Source organism: Calidris pugnax, unplaced genomic scaffold (assembly GCF_001431845.1).
Source record: "Calidris pugnax isolate Ruff unplaced genomic scaffold, ASM143184v1 scaffold255, whole genome shotgun sequence".
Lineage (NCBI taxonomy): Eukaryota > Metazoa > Chordata > Aves > Charadriiformes > Scolopacidae > Calidris > Calidris pugnax.
Genome location: NW_015091101.1, coordinates 90,719 through 112,779, shown reverse-complemented (window position 1 = coordinate 112,779; position 22,061 = coordinate 90,719). Strand labels below are relative to the sequence as shown.

Below are 22,061 nucleotides of genomic sequence, written 5' to 3'. Positions count from 1 at the left end.
TGGGGCTGTTTGCTGCTGAGATGGAGGGTGGGAGGGTCCTGGCTGGGGGGAGCTGCTGTGGATTTTGGGGAGGGATGCATCTCTGCGGAGAAGAAGGGAGCTCAGGGGCCTTGTTATTTTGGATCATTTTACTTCTACTCAACAGGGAAAAGTGTAGGGTCCTGCACCTGGGGAAGAAAAATGTCAGGTACCAGTACAGGTTAGGGGTGGACCTGCTGGAGGCAACTACTGAAGAGAACGATCTAGGGGTCCTGGTGGACAGTAAAATGACAATGAGCAAATAGTGTGCTCTTGTGGCCAGGAAGGCCAATGGAATCTTGGGTTGCAGAGGGAAGAGTGTGGCCAGCAGGTCAAGGGAAGTCATTCTCCCCCTCTGCTCTGCACTGGGGAGGCCACAACTAGAGTACTGCGTCCAGTTCTGGGCTCCCCAGTTCAAGAGGGACAGGGAACTACTAGAAAGAGTCCAGCGAAGGGCAACAAAGATGATTCAAGGATTGGAGCATCTCCCTCATGAAGAAAGGCTGAGAGAGCTGGGACTCTTTAGTCTGGAGAAGAGAAGGCTGAGGGGAGACCTTATCAATGCTGACAAGTATCTCAAGGGAGGGTTGAAGGAGGAGGGAGCCAGACTCTTTTCAGTGGTTCCCAGTGAGAGGACGAGGGGCAACGGGCACAAGTTGGAACAGAAGAGGTTCCACTCAAATATGAGGAGAAACTTCTTCACGGTGAGGGTGGCAGAGCCCTGGAACAGGCTGCCCAGGGAGGGTGTGGAGTCCCCTTCTTTGGAGATTTTCAAGACCCGCCTGGATGCTCCTGAGTAACATGCTCTAGCTCTAGGCAATCCTGCTTCAGCAGGGGAGTTGGACTAGATGATCTCTATGGTCCCTTCCAACTCTAAAATTCAGTGAAGTTCAGTGAAACTTACTGAAATGGGCTCCATTTGAAGTTGCACCACGTGGGGAGTTCCGTGGGTTTGTGCTGCTCCTCTCGTGTCCTCGCTGACGGGTCTAAAGAGTGGTGTGAACTCCGGGGTAGGAAAAGCGTTGGTTGTCCCTGACGTTGGCTTTTCCTCATTTTTCCAGACTCTTTCTCCGTAAGTAGCTGAAGCACAGAAACCCCCCATCATGGATTTTCAGCACCGTCCTGGAGGTAAAACCGGCAGCGGAGGCGTCGCCTCTGCCTCGGAGAGTAACCGCGACCGCAGGGAGAGGCTCCGGCAGCTGGCCCTGGAAACCATCGACATCAACAAGGTGAGCCCTGGGCTCTGCCTGCCTGCAGCCTGCTGGGGGGAGAGATTTAGTGCAGAGTTGTGGGTTGAAATGAAATATTTCTGTTTCTGGTAACGTGGGAGCCAAACGAGAAACACCTTTGTGATGGGGCTGCCCAGGGAGATGCCGGCGCTTGTGTATTCAAGTAGCTGTGTATTCTGTGCTGAGGTGGCATCCCTTCCCTCCAGCGTGTCAACTGCCCCACCAAGCTTGGTGTCATCAGCAAACTTGCTGAGGGTGCACTCTATCCCACTGCCCATGTCTCCAACAAAGATGTTAAATAGTACTGGTCCCAGTACTGACCCCTGAGGAACACCACTCCTTACTGGCCACCACCTGGACATTGAGCCCTTGACTGCCACCCTTTGGGTGCAGCTGTCCAGCCAGCTCCTTATCCACCCAGTGGCCCATCCATCAAATCCATGGGTTTCCAATTTTGAGACCAGGATGTCGTTTTTTACCATGAGGGTGGTGAGACACTGGAACAGGTTGCCCAGGGAAGCTGTGGCTGCCCCATCCCTGGAGGTGTTCAAGGCCAGGCTGGATGGGGCCTTGAGCAACCTGCTCTAGTGGGAGGTGTCCCTGCCCAGGGCAGGGGGGTTGGGACTCGATGATCTTTGAGGTCCCTTCCAACCCAAACCATTCTATGATTTTCACTTTTCTAGGGACTTGATGGTATTTTGCTGTTTCTTGCCTGCAGTTGGGATGCTGTCACCAATGAACAAAGCTGCTGTTGTTTCTCTCTCTTTTCATAGTCCTAGGGCAGCGTTATGCTATTAATTTAATTTTACAAACCCAGTTATTCCAATGCAGCAGAAGTTGGGGATTAAATATTTTGGCTGTTCTGTTGTTTTGCCGCGTGTTTTGCTTATAACTTTTACACAATTCTCTTCCTAGGACCCTTATTTTATGAAAAATCACTTGGGCTCTTACGAATGCAAGCTTTGCCTGACGCTGCACAACAACGAGGTGAGTAGAAGAGCTCTGTGCCTTGGTCAGACAGCAGGGATTTTAGAATAATAGTGGCTTTGAGTGAAAGAGCCAGGGCCGTGCCCGATGAGTGATGCCCGAGGAGATGGTGGCACCTTGTGTCTCTTAAACCTGACACTTTGTGACAGTTCAGCAATTGAGAGCATTCTGCAATTTTTGAGTAAGATTCCTCTTTCCTAAGGATTAAAATATCCTCATCAATGTGTGGTGTGGTCTCTGGATCTGTCAGGGCAGGAACAGTCCTGTCTCCATTTAACTTTCTTCTACCTTCTTTTTTCTTTCAGGGGAGTTACTTGGCACATACCCAGGGGAAGAAGCATCAGACCAATTTGTAAGTCGTTCTTTGTAAGCTTTATTCTCTGGTACTGAAGCACTTTAAAATGGTGCTTGTGTGCATCTAGAAATCTTCAACTCATTACAGAGTAGCACGTGGGGCTCGACTGTTCTCTGACTGCACTTGTTTCCTGGCACTAACTGGGAGGAACAGCCTAAATCTGCTCCAAAAAGAGCTGCTCACAGGCTCCATTTGGAGCTCCAGTTCAAAGCCAGTTGTATGATTTCTGAAGGGAGGAGGAAAAAGAATTTTAAAAGCAAATTGTCTGAGTCTAGTTACAAGGACCAGGCTTTGTGAATAGCGGTTGGGAGAAATTTTTAAGCTTTATTTTGAGAAATCCAGTTTGGTTTGGTTTAGATGGCTGGCTTGTGGGGTTTTTTTTTCTTTTTTATTTCAAGAAGTAAGTCTTCTCTAACCAGTCTGTGGAGAACGGGCACCAAGGTCATCTTGGGGGTGGATGAGAGAATTGAGATGACAGCCTTTAGTCAGGGGAAGGCGTGGTGGGGGGTGTGGAAGAGAAAACACAGGTTTTCTTGGTGTCCTTTCTATCAAGCACTGAGGATTCCGTGGCGAGGGATTCAAACTGCTCAGTTTGTGTTCTTTAAAAAACAAGTTGGGGTACCCTTTTAAATTTAGCACGTTTCAAATGAATCCAGGGCCCGTCGAGCTGCCAAGGAAGCCAAGGAAGCCCCTGCCCAGCCTGCGCCAGAAAAAGTCAAAGTGGAAGTGAAGAAATTTGTGAAAATTGGACGACCGGGTTACAAAGGTACGTCCGGGGGGTCTGTCACCGGAGACACCGGTGCCTGCCGGAGCTTGCCTGATGTGCACTGCTGTGGATGTGAATTATTAATTAGCCTTTTTAGCAGATCTGTCCATGAATAAGAAATGGGCTTATGTCCTGATGTCCTTTATTGTTTAAATTACCCATGGAACATCTCTTTATTGCTGACAGTCGAGTGAGAGCCGTTTTAATAATAGATCGGGACGTCTCAGTCTTTCAGCTCTCGTTAGTAGTCATGCAGGAGATGATGACATTATTTCAGACTCTCTTCTCCTTTTATTGTCCTGGACCATCTTTCCCTAATGCTCATAAATCACTCGTTGCATGGATAGCTCAAGTTCTTGCTCTGAACTCCCCATTGTTTTGGCCTTTGCTACAAAACTTTGCTGCTTTATCTCCCAGCTTTTTCCTGCCCCACGGCAGCTGAATTTTGGTAGAGATCCTTTGTAGCTTTGGTTAGAGACCAAGTGGCAGGTTTGGTTTTTTTTAATAAAATGGAGAAAAATCTTGTTGGAACAATGTTGCTGGAAGCTTTGTGTGTTTCCTGGGGCAGAAGCAATGTTGCTCTAACCCTGCTGGAGAAGAGGAGGCTGAGGGGAGACCTTCTCGCTCTCTCCAACTCCCTGAAAGGAGGGTGTAGCCAGGGGGGGTCGGTCTCTTCTCCCAAGGAACAGGCGACAGGACAAGAGGAAATGGCCTCAAATTGCACCAGAGGAGGTTCAGGTTGGAGATTAGGAACAATTTTTACATGGAAAGGGTTATTAAGCCTTGGAATGGGCTGCCCAGGGCAGGGGTTGAGGCACCATCCCTGGAGGGATTTAAAAGATGGGTTGACACAGTTCTTACAGACATGGTTTAGTGATGGGTTTTATCAGAATTAGGTTGATGGTTGGACTGGATGATCTTAAAGGTCCTTTCCAACCCGGACAATTCTATGGTTCTATATTATGAGCTTTCATATTTTCTTTACAGTGACCAAACAGCGAGATCCAGAAACAGGCCAGCAGAGCCTTCTCTTCCAGGTAAGGGCACTGTTAAACTCTTGGTGTTTGGGTTATGCAAGTGCTGCTAAATGAGCAGTTGTTGACAGGATTCCTGAAATAAATAAATAAAGAGACAGATCCTACCTTGCTGGTCCTCTGCTGATGGAAATCCATGATGGCAGTTGTCAGGCTGTTTCTTTCGGTGGCACAAAGTTACCTGTTTGGAACTGGGCTCTTGCTCTGCCTCACATCTGAGGGATTTGGTTTGTACGAAGGAGGAGTGAAAAGGGGGTGCTCTCCTTAATCACCCCAATATCACCCCAACAGATTGATTATCCAGAGATTGCAGAAAGCATCATGCCTCGTCACCGGTTCATGTCAGCCTATGAGCAACGGATCGAGCCCCCCGACAGGCGCTGGCAGTACCTGCTGATGGCAGCGGAGCCCTATGAAACCATTGCTTTCAAGGTAAGATTTGGGATTCTTTTATTATTGGGAAAGCTCCCTTCCCATATTTTCCTTCAGAGGAAAGGCTGAGGGACTTGGGTCTGTTCAGTCTGGAGAAGAGAAGGCTGAGGGGGGATCTGATCAACACCTATAAATACTTCAAGGGTGGGTGTCAGGAGGATGGGGCCAGGCTTTTTTCAGTGGTGCCCAGGGACAGGACAAGAGGAAATGGGCACAAACTTGAACATGGGAAGTTCCATCTAAACATGAGGAGGAACTTCTTGACTCTGAGGGTGGCAGAGCCCTGGCAGAGGCTGCCCAAGGGTGAGGAGGATGGGGAGAGTCTTTCTTCAGTGGTGCCCAGGGACAGGACAAGAGGAAATGGGCACAAACTTGAACATGGGAAGTTCCATCTAAACATGAGGAGGAACTTCTTGACTCTGAGGGTGGCAGAGCCCTGGCAGAGGCTGCCCAGGGAGGTGGTGGAGTCTCCTTCTCTGGAGACATTCAACCCCGCCTGGACACGTTCCTGTGGGACCTGCTCTGGGTGACCCTGCTCTGGCAGGGGGGTGGAGGAGATGATCTCCAGAGGTCCCTTCCAACCCCATGTGGTTCTGTGGTTTTCCAAGACATGAGTTCCCAGTGAGTGTTATTGTAGACTTCTAGTGTTCAGGGGGTTAATGGAGTGGGAAGGAGGGTGGTCAAGAAGACGTGGCTGGAAGTCATTAAACCCTGCTGGGGATTAGTGGAGGACTCTGGCATGAAAACTAGGCTGAGAGCTGTGCTCTGGGGAGCCATTGAATTCGTGGTGTCTGGCACATAAAGGAGCCTTCTGGGCTTTGCTCCTCAGCCTCTGTGCAGATGTTAAGAGCGGGTTTTTTGCCAACACACTTGTCCTTGACCGATAGGGAGGTAACTTAATTCTTTCCTGCCCCCATCTCTATCTAATAACATCCGAGACCAGCGCATCTCACAAAGGCCTGGAATAACTGTGCTTATCTTGCAGGCTCTGGTGCTAAAAAGGGCCGTTGAGCTAATCTGGTGGTGCTAATAATAGCTTCTTATTCTTTTTTGTTGCAGGTGCCAAGCAGAGAAATCGACAAAGCAGAAGGGAAGTTTTGGACCCACTGGAACAGGGAAACCAAACAGGTACCTGGAGCTCCTCAACCTCCTTCCTGAGGGGTAGAGAGGGAGCAGGAGGGCAGAGCAGCGTGGGGAGGGTGTGCATCCGTTAGATCCCTGCTGGCTTTGATGCTGAAACCTTCATTCCTTCAATGGAACTGTGCAGTGGCTCCTCCTGACACAGAGATCTTCCTGGGTGAGACTTTAACCCTGGAGGTGGAAGCCCTGGTTGCTGTCTGTGGCAGCAGAACCCTGCAGAAACCTGCAGTGCTGTGTCCTCCTGGGGCTCCTCGCTGCACGTGGCCTGCACCCAGCTCCCTGGGAGCGTGGATGTCCTCACTGGGAGAGCAGGGGAGGAATGCACGGGGGGGACACCCACCCCATCACGGGTGGTTCAGCACTTAGAGTGAGTTTCAGAGGGGTTAAAGTACTGGAGGAGACTGGTGCAGGTCAGGAGGTGCCAGGGAGGGAGACAGCCACGGTCTGGGGATGTCAGGAGGGGTCCGAGCTGTCAGCACTTAGAGTGAGTTTCAGAGGGGTTGAAGTACTGGAGGAGACTGGTGCAGGTCAGGAGGTGCCAGGGAGGGAGGCAGCCACGGTCCGTGGGTGTCAGGAGGGGTCCGAGCTGCCCTGAGGATTCATCATTGTTCCCTTCTCTTTTGCTTTTCTCCCCTCCCCAGTTCTTCCTTCAATTCCACTTCAAGATGGAGAAGCCCCCAGCTCCCCCAAACCTCCCTCCAGGGCCCCCAACTGTGAAGAGGCCCCCTCCACCTCCTCTGATGAACGGTTTGCCCCCGAGGCCGCCGCTGCCGGACACCATGCCGCCTCCTCCGCCGGGAGGCATGACACTGCCTCCCATGCCTCCCTCTGGACCAGTGCCACCGCCCCCGGTGCCACCCCAGTTGCCACCAGCACCCGGTGTACCCCCCCCTGCTCCTCTGCCCCCCATGATGAGACCCCCCCTCCCCACAGAGGGGCCGGGCACTATCCCCCCTCCTCCTCCCTCCAACTGAAAGCCCCTCCCGGACTCGGTCCCCTCTGGCTCCTCTCTTTTTATATGCAGATCACAACTGATTCAGAGAAATGTTCCTTTTTGTATGTCTGTGAGTTCGATTAGATCCTGTAGGTTCATTAAAAGGTTTTCAATTTTCCTTTCTCTATGTTTTCCTGCGTCTTGGTTCAAACTGTTGCCCTGTGTTCACTTTCTTTAGCTCTTAAATGTATAAAACGTTCTCAGTCTGGTTATGTTTGGGCAGTTTTCCAAAGAGGAGGCAAAGGGTTGGAGATCTCCAGGCTCTTCACCCTCTTCTAACTGAAGGGCTCCATCAGCCTGGGCCGTGTTGGTGTAACCTTTTGTCCCCTCTTGGAGCACTCCAAGACTCCACACTCTTGGATGTGTGTCCCAGAATCAGTTGTTCTGCTGGAGCCCATTACAAAGCCGTTGGTTTGGTGATGGGGAGACCTGTCATGGACACATGGCAAGGACTGTTCCTGCATCCCCAGAGATTAGGATGGAGGGCGAGCAGAGTTTTCTAAATCACAGAATCTTCTAGGTTGGAAGGGACCTTAAAGATCATCTTGTCCAACCGTCAACCTCACTGACAAAAATAGACACCCACACAACAAACAAGGAGCATCATCACTAAACCATACCTCCCAGCACTACATCAACCCGTCTTTTGAACACCTCCAGGGATGGGGCCTCAACCACCTCCCTGGGCAGCCCATTCCAATGGCTGATGATCCTTTCAGTGAAAACATTTTTCCTAATATCCAGCCTGAACCTCCCCTGGCGTAACTTGAGGCCATTTCCTCTCGTCCTGTCACCTGTGACTTGAGAAAAGAGACCGACCCCCATCTCTCTACACCCTCCTTTCAGGGAGTTGTAGAGAGCAATAAGGTCTCCCCTCAGCCTCCTCTTCTCCAGGCTGAATAACCCCAGCTCCCTCAGCCTCTCCTCATAAGACTTACTCTCCAGACCCCTCACCATCTTTGTTGCCCTTCTCTGGACTCGCTCCAGCACCTCAATGTCTTTTTTATGGTAGGGGGCCCAAAACTGGACACAGCACTCAAGGGGAGGCCTCACCAGTGCCCAGTACAGGGGGACAATCACCTCTCGGGCCCTACTCCCCACGCTGTTCCTGACACAGGCCAGGGTGCTGGTGGCTTTCTTGGCCAGTTTTCTCTGTCTTCCTGCTCAATCACAGAAGAGCATCGCTCCTGCTGCATTCAGAATCCACTTTGTTCCTCCCGCTGCCAGCGCTGTGTCGCTCCAGTGCTGCCAGCTGAAGCTGGAAACATCTCCACTGAGGAAGTGGGTTTGGCCCGTGTCTCGAGAGTGAGTCCTTGAAAAGCAACAGCCAGGATTCATTGAGGGTTTGGGAGAGGGACCCATCCTTCCCCGGCACACAGCTGCTCCTGAGGACCTTCATGCCAAACCTGGGCTCACGGGCACAGTGCCGTGCTCTCCTCTGCGGCGGCGGCAGGGATCTCTGGGAATGTTTAATCAAAAGAAATTGCCAAAGCTGCAGTGACATTAAGTCTTCGTTTATTGCTATAACTCATTAAATGTTGTCTGTACCGTTAGGAAGCACCTGCTGTCGTGGCTGGTTTTTATTGTATATATCCTCCCACTCTGGGGCTGGGGTTGGCAAGCTCTTCCCTCCTCTGTGCGTTTATTTATACTAAATATTTCCTTCAAACAATCACTTGGTTCCCATTAAAAAGGAGAAGTTCTGAGATTTCTCCTCTCTGTCCTTTCCAGGGTTGATTTCTCTGAACCAGAGGGTGTCTCACTGCGGGATGTTGAGGTGTCTGACCCAGCCTCACTCTTGGCTCATTTCATGGGCCACAGGGGAGGTTTTGGTGGCCACAGCCCTGCAGCTTCGTGCCCCTTTGATGGAGGAATCAAAGGCTTCACCCCTTCTGCTGGGTCCTACCTGGAGCCGGGCAGAGCGTGCCCAATCCCTGCTGGCTTTTCCTGAAATGCTTGGGCTGGAGCTGAGCCCGATGCCCGAATTGGCCCGTGAGGGCCCCCCCTTTGAGTGTCCTTTGTCCCAGCTCCTGGAGGAGAGAGGTCCTCCCCCAGCCCTGTGGGGTGGTGGCCTTTGTCCCTCTCTGGTTGGGATGTGTTCATGACGTGCTGCAGCCAGATCCTCAGCTCCAAACTGCAGTCTTGGAAGCCCAGAGAAGGGCCTGGGTGTGCGGTGGAGCTTTTTGGCAGGTACCTTTCCCCCTGCCCTCCCTTCCCAAAAAAAGGCGATACCTTGGGTTGGGGGGGAAGCTTCTCTGGGGGGCGATTTGGTAATTCCAAGTGTTAGAGTGAGCGTTGGCATCTTATAGACGAAAGAAGTCTTTATAAGACTTGTGGGGTGAGACTTTCTAAGTCAACTCTGCAGTGTCCGAGCTGCAGCGGGTGAGGTGCCCGCCCAGGGGGGACCCAGGAGGACGCTTTCCATACATTTTTACTTAGTTTCTGCCTGTTATCTCTCCTCATCTCCCTCCTCCTGGTCTGGCTAATTCTTCCCTCCCGGTGTTTCACTGCCGATGGGAATAGCACGTGCCAGTCCCCATGAAGATCCAAGTCTAGACGTCCATCCTCCTGCAGAAAACATCTGAAGTCAAGGACGTGCGTCCCCACGAGTAAAGGAAACAGCTTTAATATTTTCTTTCTTTTTTTTTTTTTTTTTTTTAAAAAACATTTCTAATACTAGATGCAAACCCAAAAATAGAACAAAAAAAAAGCTTCTTTGAAACATCCCTCCCTCCTCTCCAGCATGACAGCCTTTGAGTTTCTCAGGGGAGGTGTGTTGTCAACTCAAGGCCACCGGTTTTTAAAAGGGAGCCGCCGTCCTCCCCTCCTGCCCAAACCTTCTGAGATGTGTGTGAGCGGCTCCAGCCACCACCTGGGGAGAAGCTGAAGTGGGAAGGAAGATGAGGGCTGCTCTCGGGGTGCTCTTGCCCTGCCTGGTGCTGTCGCTCCCCTCGGCGGCACTGCCCAGGAAAGAGGGCGCGGGGGAAAGGGTCCCCCCAATCCACCCCCTGGAGCTGGGACTTGAAGGAGAGGAGAGAAAGAGAGAAAATGTGAGTTTACAGGAAAGAGTGAGGCCCGGCTCGGCGGCGAGATCGAGGGTGACCGTGGCTACTCGCCTCTTCTCGAAGCCTGACCCCGGAGCGAGATGCTCCCCGGGGATGGCTGAGGGTGGGGGCATCGGCTGGGCCGGCTCCAGCTTGCACCCGTGGCCACTGGGGGGGCTGGAAGGACCCGTCTGCAGGGTGAAGATGGACCAGGACGGGCTGACCCCGAGGCACCTGGAGGTTGTGGGGGTTCTCACCCACTACGAAAGCAACTTCATCAAGCTGTTGAGACAAGGCACCGGCTGGGACTCTGAGAGCTCTCTGGAGACCTTCGGGCTCTGCCCGGCCGGGGCGGCGGGTCCTGCTCTCCATCCCCTGAAGCGCATCCACGCGCACGTGGTGGAGCCGGGGCAGGATCGGTTCCTCGTGCTGCATCTGCAGGAAGGTTGGTGAGAAACCCCTGCGCCGAGGCCAAGGCTGTTTCCTTGCCCTAAATCAGAGATTTAAACACAGAATTAACATTTGGGGGGTTGGGTTCCTTTTAAAATTAGACAAGCGGGGCAGTAAATGTTCATCTTTCAGAAGCTTTAGTGGTGCCAACAGCTGGGGTGGAACAGGGTGCCCTGTCCCTGCCTGGGAGTAATGCCAAGGTGCCACAGCCTCGGTGGCGTCTCCTCTGCTGTCGAGATAATGAGTCTTTCTCACTCTCTGCCTTAACGAGGTGGGACAGGGCCCCATCCCAACTTTGTCCGACTGGGAAAAGAGAGGGTTGGGTTGGGCGAGTGGTCCTGCTGCAGTGGGAGCCCCGGGGGCTCGCAGGGGGCTGCAGCACGTGCCGGTCCCTGGTGCTCGGTGCTGCCGGGGAGCCCGGGGTCCGGCTGCTTCGTGCAGCTTCAGCCTCACACAAAACCCAGCGACGTGTGTCCCTCTGCCCCGTCTGGGTGGTAAGAGCTGTGCCTGAGGGAGGGCACCCTGGCTGAGCCCTCGGGTTTATTCCCCTGTACCAAGAGGATCACAGTTGTTCCTCTCTTGAAATCGCTTCCTCCCCTCCCAGATTTTGGATTTTCAGCTGAACTGGCCAGTGCCGGGAAGTGATTTTCCCCAGGCAGTGCTGCTGGTTGGGAAACTGGCCAGTGCCGGGAAGTGATTTTCCCCAGGCTGGGGGAAATGCATTGCTGGTTGGGGTGCAATGGCCACAAGGTCCCCGAGCCACCAGCGGAGCTGCCGTGGGAGAAGAGATTTCCATGGGGATCTGCCCATGAAAATTTGCCTGAGCCGCTCCGGGAGCACGGCAGCCCCTGACTCACTGGGGCTACAGGGTTTGCCCCCCCTGCCCCCCTCCCTGGAACCAGAAAGGGGATTTGCCACATCCCTCCACCCCGTCAGCTCCCATCCTGGATGCTCTTGGCCACTGTGTGGGACTAGTTCTCAGTCCCACAGCCCCTTCCTCACCCAATGCAATGGCCACAATGTCCCCGAGCCACCAGCGGAGCTGCCGTGGGAGAAGAGATTTCCATGGGGATCTGCCCATGAAAATTTGCCTGAGCCGCTCCGGGAGCACGGCAGCCCCTGACTCACTGGGGCTACAGGGTTTGCCCCCCCTGCCCCCCTCCCTGGAACCAGAAAGGGGATTTGCCACATCCCTCCACCCCGTCAGCTCCCATCCTGGATGCTCTTGGCCACTGTGTGGGACTAGTTCTCAGTCCCACAGCCCCTTCCTCACCCATCACCCCCCTGGATCCCTGCAGCCACCCAAGGCACCATTCACACCCCCGTCTTCTCCTTTCCAGTGAAGTGGGAGGCCCAGGCAAAGCTGTGGTTCCAGCTGGTTTTCCAGGCGGAGGTGGGCCAGTCGCTGGGAGAGCTGCAGGTCGCTTTGCTGCTCTTCTACCTGGGCAACAGAGAGGGGCCCGGGGCCGGGCACCGGGAGGAGCTGCTGGCCACGGGCACGGGGCTAACACAGGAGCAGGTGAGTGGCCGCAGCCGGGGGGGGTCCAGTCCTGGGTGCAGGGAGGGGGGTGGTGGGGGTGTCTTGGATCTGAGGGCACAGTCCCTTTGCTATCCCCTCCCAGTCCCTTTGCCATCCCTTCCCAGTCCCTTTTCCATCCCCTCCCAGTCCCTTTTCCTTCCCCTCCCAGACCCTTTTCCATCCCCTCCCAATCCCTTTTCCATCCCTTCCCAATCCCTTTGCCATCCCCTCCCAATCCCTTTTCCATCCCTTCCCAATCCCTTTACCATCCCTTCCCAATCCCTTTTCCATTCCTTCCCAATCCCATTGTCATCCCCTCCCAATCCCTTCTCCATCCCTTCCCAGTTCCTTTGCCATCCCCTCCCAATCCCTTTTCCATCCCTTCCCAGTCCCTTTGCCATCCTCTCCCAATCCCTTTTCCACCCCTTCCCAGTCCCTTTTCCATCCCCTCCCAGTCCCTTTCCCATCCCCTCCCAGTCCCTTTTCCATCCCTTCCCAGTCCCTTTTGCCATCCCCTCCCAATCCCTTTTCCACCCCTTCCCAGCCCCTTTTCCATCCCTTCCCAGCCCCTTTTCCATCCCTTCCCAATCCCTTTTCCATCCCTTCCCAATCCCTTTTGCCATCCCCTCCCAATCCCTTTTCCATCCCCTCCCAGTCCGTTTGCCATCCCCTCCCAATCCCTTTTCCATCCCTTCCCAATCCCTTTGCCATCCCCTCCCAGTCCGTTTGCCATCCCCTCCCAATCCCTTTTCCATCCCCTCCCAATCCCTTTTGCCATCCCTTCCCAATCCCTTTTCCATCCCTTCCCAATCCCTTTTCCATCCCCTCCCAATCCCTTTGCCATCCCTTCCCAGCCCCTTTTCCATCCCTTCCCAGTCCCTTTTGCCATCCCCTCCCAGTCCCTTTTCTATCCCTTCCCAGTCCCTTTCCCGTCCCCTCTCAGCACCTTTTCTATCCCTTCCCAATCCCTTTTCCATCCCTTCCCGGTCCCTTTGCCATCCCCTCCCAATCCCTTTTCCATCCCCTCCCAGCCCCTTTGCCATCCCCTCCCAATCCCTTTTCCATCCTCTCCCAGTCTTTTCCCGTCCCCTCCCAGCATCCCTGCCCTGTCGCACCGGCCCGAGCCGTGCCTGAAGATGGTGCTGTTACCCTGTCCCCAGCTCCGGCAGGGACAGAGGGACAGCCCGGGGTGCCCAGCACCTTCTGGGGGTCCCGGCTCCCCACTTCCTCCGGGGGTCTCCAGCCTGTCCGGGGGCGGCAGCCAGGGCCCCACTGCCAGGAGAAGCGGGTCTGGGGCCGCTCGGGACCCTCTGCCCACCCGGGGGTCCCCCCTGCACCCCACGGCTCCCGCAGCAGCACTGGGGCTGGGTGGGGAGCCCCCCTGCCCCCTCTGCTCCCGGGGGTCCCGACCCTCCCATGTTGCTGCACCCTGGGCCACCACAGACGGGGTGACCTGGAGCCAGCAGGGACCACAGAAGGGGGGGTGGGTGTTATTTGAGTGTCCCTCTCCCTGTGATGCTTCATCCACATCCTCGGTGTGTCTCTTCCCCCCCCCCGTGCAGAGCCTCTGCCTGGCCAAGGACACCCAGTACCTGGTCCTGGGAGCCACCGTAGCGTCTGTCACCCGCACCAGCGAGGAGCTCAGCTTCCAGGCTTCCCTGGCCATCAGGCGTGGTGGGGAGGGAGGTAGGGACACGGGAAGCCCATGGTGGGACACGGGTGGCTGTGCCCTCTGGGCCCTGACTTGGGTGTTTGGGATCCTCTCAATCCTCTTTGGAACGAGGGGCTTTGGGGACATGTGGGGGACCCCAGCCCACCCTCTTCACCTCTCCTGTCCCCACCAGGTGCCCCCTTGTCCCCCACGGAGACCCAGCAGCTCCTGTTTGGCTCCGACGACAAGTGCTTCACCAGGATGACCCCTGTGCTGCTCCTGCTGGCCAAGTCACAGCGGGAGGAGGAGGAGGAGGAGATGGCTTTGGCTCCTTCATCCTACCTCTCTGCCGACGGGGTGGTGGACATGGCTCCCTACCCACAGCTCAGGTCTGTGTCCCTCACCACAGCCATGGAAAAACAAAGGAGCTGGGAGCTGGGGGGGTGTGAGGGGCAGCCCCAGCCCTTCTGCCACGGGGTGGTGGTGGGAGGATGTGGGGCAGGGACCCCTGGGATACCAGGGGACTCCATGACCTCCCCTGTGCTCTCTTTGCAGCCCACCCCAGGCCGGGACCGAGGAGCTGCCGTCCCCCACAGCCCCGAGCCAAGCCAACGCTTCATCCCTGGTGCCTGGTGGCAGCAGCCAGTTCCTGGGCATCCTCACCCAGTTCATCCGCCAGGTCCTGAGCCCCTCCAGCGAGCCGCCCCCCCAGCCCAGCTCCCACCACTGGCTGGACTTCCAGGTGATGGAGAGCCTCCCTCACCAGCTGCTCAACCTGTCGGAGGAGGCGGCGCTGGAGCGGCTGGTGCAGTCGGAGGAGCCCTCGGTGTTGCTTTTCCCCCAGGACAGCGGAGTGATGCTGGAGCAGCACTTGGGGGACTGGCAGCCGGAGGGGACCGTGCTGCAGCTTCTGATGGGCAAGCTGCAGGCGGTCATCCAGGAGCTGAGGGACATCCCAGCTTTCCAAGCCAACACGGGGCTTTTCCAGCATCTCCTGAGCTTCTGCTACTACCCGCCGGGGCCGGTTGAGGCTCAGGCTGGTGAGCGGCCACCGGGTTCGGGGAAGCTCCACGCTCTGCTGCTGCTGAAGGCGCTGCAGACGGTGCGGGCGCGTTGGCAGGAGCGGCGGAAGGTGCTGCGGCAGAACCGCAGCGCCCGGCACCAGGCCCACTGCCGCCTGCAGGAGCTGACCATCGACCTGCACGACCGCAAGTTCATCGTCATGCCCACCGTCTACGCCGCCAACAACTGCGAGGGGCCCTGCAAGCTGCCCCTCTCCACCCGCGTCCCCAGCTTCTACTCGCACACGGTGCTGCTGCTGGGCATGCAGGAGAGGGGCTCGCCCCTCCAGCGGGCTCCCTGCTGCGTGCCCGTCCGCTACTCCGACCAGCTCATCATCAGCCTCTCGGCGGAGGGGCTGGAGGTCCGAAAGTTCCCCAACATGGTGGCAGAGGAGTGTGGCTGTCGGTAGAGCCCTCCCACCCACCTCCCTGCTCGCCCTCACCCCGCTCCCCCTCCGTTTTCGCCCTCGCAGCTGTGGGGAGCTGGTGCTTCTCGCCGAGACGGGAGCTCCCCGCCTGTTCTTCTCCCCACGGTTTGGCTCGTTAGCATCGCCCTGCCCTGCTGCTGGGTTCTGTAGCTGTGCTGGTCCCTGGGGGCTGCTCTGTTGCCCCACGCAACCTCCCGATGCTGGGGATGCCCGAGGTGTCCGTGGGTCCGTGCTGCAGTGTGGCTCTGACCCCACCGTGGGCTTTGGGCTGGATACAGGCACCACGGGGCCATGGCAGGAGGGCAAGGCTTGGCGGAGCCGGCCAGAATCACGCTGATTTATCCCTTGCCTTCTCGTCCTGTAGCGGCTGGGCAGGGCAGTTGTTACTTCCTCCAAGCTCCCCCCACGGGGCCATGGCAGGAGGGCAAGGCTTGGCGGAGCCGGCCAGAATCACGCTGATTTATCCCTTGCCTTCTCGTCCTGTAGCGGCTGGGCAGGGCAGTTGTTACTTCCTCCAAGCTCCCCCCAACTCACAGCATCCTCTGGCTGTTTCCCAGCCCATGGCCCGTCTCTAAGTCCCCACCAACCACAGGGCTCCACCCGTGAAAAGCAGAACGAGAGACAAAAATCCCCCAAAGCAGGGACCAGGATCATCTGTGCTTTCACCCGAGTGTGAGCCAGGGGCCATGCAGAGCTGCTGGCGGTGGCTTGGGGCTCCCTGCTGGGTCACGTCTGTGTCACCCCACACTGACCCCGCTGCCGGGGGGCTGCCAGAGCTGGGGGACGAGGGCAGGGAGGGCTGAGAGAGGGGAGCGATCCCGTTACACCTCCCGGGCTGCTCACGCCATTAATAGGAGCGGCTGCAAACGCTGCCAAAGCACCTGCTCTGGGTCGGCACGGAGCCCGGCTGCCCCCGGATCATCTTCCCAGCTCAGCCCAGCCCTCAGCGAGACACCCCCGGGGCTGCCACAGGGTCCAACTCCCTGGAAAGCAGCTCCAGGGCTCGTCCCGGCTGCAGGGAGCAGCTCTTGGGCTTTCCAGTGTCCCCACAGGGCTGGCAGGGGCACAGCCGGAGGCTGGCACACCCCAGCCCCATCCAGTAGCCCACCCAGGCACCCACACTAGCCCTCAGCCCCTGCCTGCTGGGGATGGTGGTGGGGGGGGCACAGAAAACACACAAACCTAACCAGGGACAAGATCTTTTCTCGTTTTTTTTCTTTAAAACATTCAGTTTAATACCTTATTAAAAATGAAAATAGTTTATTTTAACCTCTATCGATTTAGCAAATACTGAAACCTGCCGTGGGTCGGGGCTGTGAACGTCTCCTGTAGCTGCTGCAGCGCTGCGTGATACCGCACTTGTGCTTCGTTCCTAAAAAGCGACTCTGTGAAGGCAAAGCCCGAAGGCACCCCCGGGTGATGGGCTCTCCAGCCCTGCTGTGTCACCACCAAGCTTCACATCACCCTGCAGCAACAGCACCGGGGTCCCGGGTGGTCAATCCTCCCATCCCTTCCCAGGACGGCTGCAGCCCGGCTTCGTTAACCCCAAAATGCACTTCTCTCTTGATTTGCTTTGAATAAAACTATCAACTGAATCGAAGAGCTACACAGTCTGGAAACAAACTCTGTTCACTGGGATCCCTGTGCCCACTGCGCCGCCCCGATGCCTCGGGGACCAGGAGTGAAAATGAACTGCAAGAAAGACTTTGGGTGGGGATGGAAAAAAATAGCGTGAAGCCCAGACGAAGACGCTCCTTCCCCCAGTCCCTTCAGGTTGCCTTTGTGCGTCTAATCCAGGGGGGCCCAAAGTCCCCGGGGAGGCTCATCCCAGGCTCCTGGGCTGCTCTGCTCGGAGATCCTGGAGCGTTGCCTGTGCTGCCAGCCTGGGGACATCCCTGGAGAGCAGGCAGGGAGTGTGAGGGTGCCCTTGCTGGGGGTGGTGGTGGGGTTGGACCCCCCCCTGGATTCAGCATCCTCCGGCCCCTCGGTTGCCCCAGCCTCAGTTGCGCCTCTTGCCCTCCCTGGCCCTGGCGGTGTTGTCCTTCCCGGGGCTGGCCACCGCCTCCCAGGGCTTCTTGCCCTTCTGCTGCCGCCAGTCCCGCTTCGGGCTCTCCCTGCCGCCGTCGGTCCTGCCGGGACGGCCCTTCCACCCCTCCTTCCTGGGCTCGTCCCGCTCCCGCCGGCTCTCCTTCCCCTCCCGGCCCCGCTTCCTCTGGGGCTGCCGCTCCGGCTCCCGGGGGGCCCGGGGGGCTCTGCTGGGCTTCTCCCCCTGGGCCCTGTCCCTGGCTCGTGCTTCCCTCCGGCTGCTCCGCTCTGCCTGGGTGGCACGACCCTCCCGGGTTTTCTCCTCCTTCTCCACCTTCTCCTTCTTCTCCAGCTTCTTCTCCCGGCTCTTCTTCACCTCCATCACAACCGGCGGCACCTCGGGGACATCCACAGGCTCTTTATCCTCATCATCATCCTCATCCTCATTCTCATCCTCATGCTCATCCACATGCTCATCCTCATGTTCATCCTCATGCTCATCCTCATGATCCTCATGCTCATCCACATGCTCATCCTCATGTTCATGCTCATCCTCATCCTCATCCTTATCCTCATGCTCATCCTCATCCTTATCCTTCGGTGTTGAGCGCCCAAACCACTTCTTGAAGATCCAGGGCTCTGCCTAGGAGGGGACAGAAGGGACCAGGTGATGCAGCCCAAGGGACCATGACCCTCCTCCATCCCCCTCCCTGTGGATGAGATGCTCCCCCCCATGAGGATGCTGCTTCTCCCCCCACCCTGGACCCATACCAGGTTGCTGTCTGCCTCGTCGTCATCTTCATCATCATCGCCCCCGTCATCGTCACCATCACCGGCCTCGACCATGCTGCTCTCTGGCTGGGGAGGCTGCGCAGTCACCACTTCTTGGACCTCCTCCTTGGGGCTGACCACCTCTGGGAGGGGAGAGGGACAGGCCACCATCAGCAGGGGATGAGGCTGGGTGTGATGTCCCAGATGTGGGCGTCCCCAGGGCCACTCCACCCTGGGACGTGGCCCCATCTGGAGGATCGGGGCAGCCCGGAGCATCTGAACCCACCGTGAAGGGGAGGTGGTGGAGGGTCCTGCCTGCCACGGCTGATTCCCTCCCTGGAGCACGGTGCTGGAAGAGAGGAGGGAGAGCAGGCAGGAGGTGGCAGGGGGGTCCTGGCCACCCCGTCCCTCTCTGCCCGGCTCCCCTCTCACCTTGGAGCACCTGGAAGGTGACGCTGAGCAGGGCGACGACGGAGGCCACCAGGATGCATTTGTTGAGGGTGAGCCCTTCCCAGAGGAGCGGCTCCTCCGCGGGGTCCAGGCTGGGGGGCTCCACCTTCCTCTGCACGGGGAGGCTCTTGGGGACTGGGGAACCCCCCAAAGGGAAACAGCGTTACTGGGGAAGCTGGGGAGCAGCAAAGGGCTCCCCGTGCTGGGGTGGGTGCGAAGGGCAGGGGCAGGAGCTGCCTGCCCAACCCCTGCCAGCAGAGAGGTGGGGAAAAGAGTGTGATGGGGGCGCTGAGACCAAGGTGTTTGGGCCACGATGGCGATATGGCATCCTGGGGGTCAAGCGGGGAACGACTCTGCCCATGCTCCAGGCTCTGCTGCTCCCGGCCCAGCAGGTCCAGGCAGGACAGAGAGAAGGAAGAGGAGGAGGAGCAGGGTTTGGCAGGTGGATGGGAAGCCCCATCTCCGTGCCACCGAGCTCCCAGGGGACTATGGAGAGCAGAGCTCATCCCATCACCGCTCCACGGCTGGGGACACAAGACAGCATCTATGCCTCTGTGGTCACCTGGGGCCAGGCTTGGCCATTTTGGGGCAGAGAAGGGCTTTCCTGCATGCCTACCTGGAGGTGATGTAGCGCTGCCTTTGGCTCCCACCTTCTCCACCCGCTTCTTCTCCGCCACCTTCTTGTCCCCGCCGAGCGGCGCTGGCTCTGGCATGCTCAGCTCAGGCTCCTCCAGATCCTGCTCAGAGACACCAAACCGGGTCCTTGCCTCCTCTAGCCCCTGTGGGGAAGGGGGTGAGCGTGGCCGGGGGGTAAGAACATCGCGTGGCCCCGTGGGGAAAGCAAACAGCGTGGTCTGTGCCCCCCTCCCAGAACAAGGGGTGCTTGGGGACTCTGTGCTCCATCCACAGCCTGTGCTCGCTGTCCCCAGGTCCCCCAGGGCTGAGCTGATGCTGTCACCATCCCCGAGCGGTGCTAACGTGGCTCATCAGGGCTCCTCCAGCTCCTAACCCCGGTGCGTGTCTTTGCATCCACAGCCTTAAAAACACTTTGGAGTGGTTTTTTTTGTTTTGTTTTTTGGTCTGCTAAGAAGGATTTAGCCACTAGCTGGCTCCGTGCTGCAGAGCAAGGCGCCGAGGTGCAGCTGCTGACCCCCCCCTCCCCGGGCTGCCCTTGAGCAAGCCCACCCCACGAGGTGTTGGATATTAGGAAAATATCCAAATATCCACGAGGCTGGATATTAGGAAAAATTTTTTCACTGAAAGGGTTCTCAGGCATTGGAATGGGCTGCCCAGGGAGGTGGTTGAGGCCCCATCCCTGGAGGTGTTCAAAAGACGGGTTGATGTAGTGCTGGGAGGTCTGGTTTAGTGATGGTGATGCTTCTTGTTTGTTGTGTGGGTGTCTATTTTTGTCAGTGAGGTTGACGGTTGGCAAAATGATCTTTAAGGTCCCTTCCAACCTAGAAGATTCTGTGATTCTGTGTTGGGGTCTGGGCTCGGGGCTGGCGGGGGGTTTGGTGGCCGGGCTGGTTGCTGGCTTGTGTCAGCGGCACCGGATCGGTGCCATGAGGGAGAGCACGGCCCAGATCAGTGACAGCGACAGCTGAGGGACGTGGCCTTCGGCTCCCCCGGGAGGGACACGCTGCAACACCCCCCCAAGAGCCTATTCCTGGGGGGGAATGTGGCTGCAGGACAGCCCCCCCTCAGCCCCCCGGGATGCTCCACACCTACATGCGCTCTGCTGCTCTCCCCGTCGCTGCTCACCGGCGTGTCAGCATCTGTGAAAGACAAGCACAGGGCAGTTCATTAGGTGGTGAATTAGGTGGGCATCGCCAGGGGCTGGGGGCACGTGGCCCAAAGAGTGGGGACATCGTGGGCCCGTTTCCCCTGTTAGTGCAGCCGGGTCACCCCTGGAGAGGTATCAGCAGACAGGTAAAAAGCACCCCCACCCCGGCCATCGTGGCAAGTTCAGGGTGTAAGAGCAGGACCACACAGGTCTGTGGCTTCTAAGCCCCAAAACATCATCAGCCTCAGCAGGTACGGCCCAAAACATACTGTCCTGGATGTCCTCGGGGAGCTGCAGCCGAGGGGGACGGTGACCTCCCTGCCAAGATGCCCAGGGGGGACCAACAGCCCAAGATGTGCAAACACACCCTGAAAACACATGGCTAGAGGCTGGAAGGCTGGAGCCTCGACAGCAGGACAAGCTCCAGGTACCATGGAGCAAGCAGACCTCAAAGAAGACCTCAAGGTGCCCAAGAAGACCGTGAAGCTCATGGTTGACTCTCAGGGCTTCACCCAGATGTGAAGAGGGAGAGAAAACCAGAGGGTCCCAAGAGCTCTGCAGAGGTTTGACGCAACCAAGGGCTGGGGATTGTGCCGGGCTCCTCGGGCTCCTTGGGGGTTTCCCTGCCCCCCGGCTCTGGGGTGAGCTCTGGGGGTGAGGAGACACTAACATGTCCCAATTCCAAGCAGCCCCAGCCCCCCCGGCACCTCCCAGGCTGGGATCCGGATGCCACATCCCTGCAAACCCTCGCCAGAGTTTTTGCCCCCCTTTGAGCTGGATTTAGTTTATTTTTCCCCAGTGGAAGAACGAATGCTGAGAAAAAATGCCAATTCCCAGGATGAAATCTAAGACACGATATTGGAAGCCAAACAAATAAATAAGAGGAAGCCTGTTGGCTGGGGAACTGCGGCCTGAAAGGTCTTTGCTTTCAAGAGGAAATAAGAAAAAAGTCTTCGCTTTTGTTTTGGCGATGGTGAGTCTGGTCCTTTCTCTGCTGGGAGGCGAAGGAGCTGCCCCAAGACTCTCTCGTTGCCTCAGGGGGTTCCCAGCCCCAAAGAAACCATGAAGATGGAAAATTCTTTAAAGAGTTTTTCCCCCAAGTGCTTGTTGTGATTTTGAGCTACGCAGCTATTCACAGGTTTGTGGCTTTTTTTGAGCAAAGATGAGCCCGAGGAAGATGGAGGAGGGCACGAGCTTCTATTCCTCTTTGCACTGGCCATGGCCGACATCCACCTGGGGTCGGCACCGTGTGGGGACCCCTCGATGTCCAAGGTTGCCCTGTGATTTCACTGCACCACAAAGAGCCACCTCTGCCGGGCTGAGCCCTCTCCTGTGGGGCTTCAAACACAAGGGCAGCGGCGCTGGCACGGCCACAGCCACGGCCGGCACCTCCCGGCCACCGGCTCACGGTGAGGACAAGGTACCTTTTCTCCCGTCCTTCCTCGGCCGCCTCTGAGCGCTCCCTGCCTGCCCGGGCAGCTCCTCGGTGGCCTCGGGGCATCCCAAGTCTTTCTCCAACACCTCACTGGGACCTGCTGCCATGTCACTTGGAGGGACTCTCACTAAACCGAGAGGGATAAAACAAACGCCGGGGGGTCAGCAGTGCCCCGTGGCTGCCCTGCCACATCCTCGCTGCGGTCCCAGATCCCTGTTGGGCCGAGCTGTGGGGTGCTGGGCTGTTCCCACACCTCCATCCCTTTGGCTTCACCCAGACGGAGGAGCCCAAATCACTTCCAGCCCCCGGGTTTGGCTGCAACGGCTGCAGGGCTCCATGACAGCCACACTGCAGCCATCCTCCTCCTGCTCCGAGCACCCCGTGGGCACTAACTCACTCCCAGAGCAGACCACATCCATGCCCGGGTCTGTTCCCCCCTGGATGGGAGATGGGGTCTGTGCCCCGGGGGGAGGTGGATGCATTTCAGGG

General features: G+C 57.2%; 3 protein-coding genes across 3 annotated transcripts; 2 read left to right on the top strand and 1 right to left on the bottom strand.

Annotated features, from left to right (window-relative positions):
• The first annotated feature begins 839 nt into the window (after nucleotides 1-839).
• Nucleotides 840-7,078, top strand: SF3A2 (splicing factor 3a subunit 2). Its single transcript, XM_014957959.1, has 8 exons — nucleotides 840-1,247; nucleotides 2,163-2,234; nucleotides 2,540-2,586; nucleotides 3,246-3,355; nucleotides 4,343-4,392; nucleotides 4,681-4,821; nucleotides 5,881-5,949; nucleotides 6,603-7,078. Exons 1-8 carry the CDS (start codon nucleotides 1,122-1,124, stop codon nucleotides 6,933-6,935), a joined length of 948 nt encoding a protein of 315 aa, XP_014813445.1. The 5' UTR covers nucleotides 840-1,121; the 3' UTR covers nucleotides 6,936-7,078.
• Nucleotides 7,079-9,855: 2,777 nt separating this feature from the next.
• On the top strand, nucleotides 9,856-15,090 carry AMH (anti-Mullerian hormone). The gene is made up of 5 exons (XM_014957962.1): nucleotides 9,856-10,444; nucleotides 11,790-11,968; nucleotides 13,531-13,654; nucleotides 13,813-14,008; nucleotides 14,175-15,090. Exons 1-5 carry the CDS (start codon nucleotides 9,856-9,858, stop codon nucleotides 15,088-15,090), a joined length of 2,004 nt encoding a protein of 667 aa, XP_014813448.1.
• Nucleotides 15,091-16,383: 1,293 nt separating this feature from the next.
• LOC106897364 (nucleolin-like) lies at nucleotides 16,384-21,679 on the bottom strand. The gene is made up of 7 exons (XM_014957954.1): nucleotides 21,562-21,679; nucleotides 20,083-20,129; nucleotides 18,971-19,133; nucleotides 18,337-18,489; nucleotides 18,191-18,253; nucleotides 17,905-18,047; nucleotides 16,384-17,776 (listed from the first exon to the last, which is right to left on the bottom strand). Exons 1-7 carry the CDS (start codon nucleotides 21,677-21,679, stop codon nucleotides 17,108-17,110), a joined length of 1,356 nt encoding a protein of 451 aa, XP_014813440.1. The 3' UTR covers nucleotides 16,384-17,107.
• Between the last annotated feature and the right edge of the window lie 382 nt (nucleotides 21,680-22,061).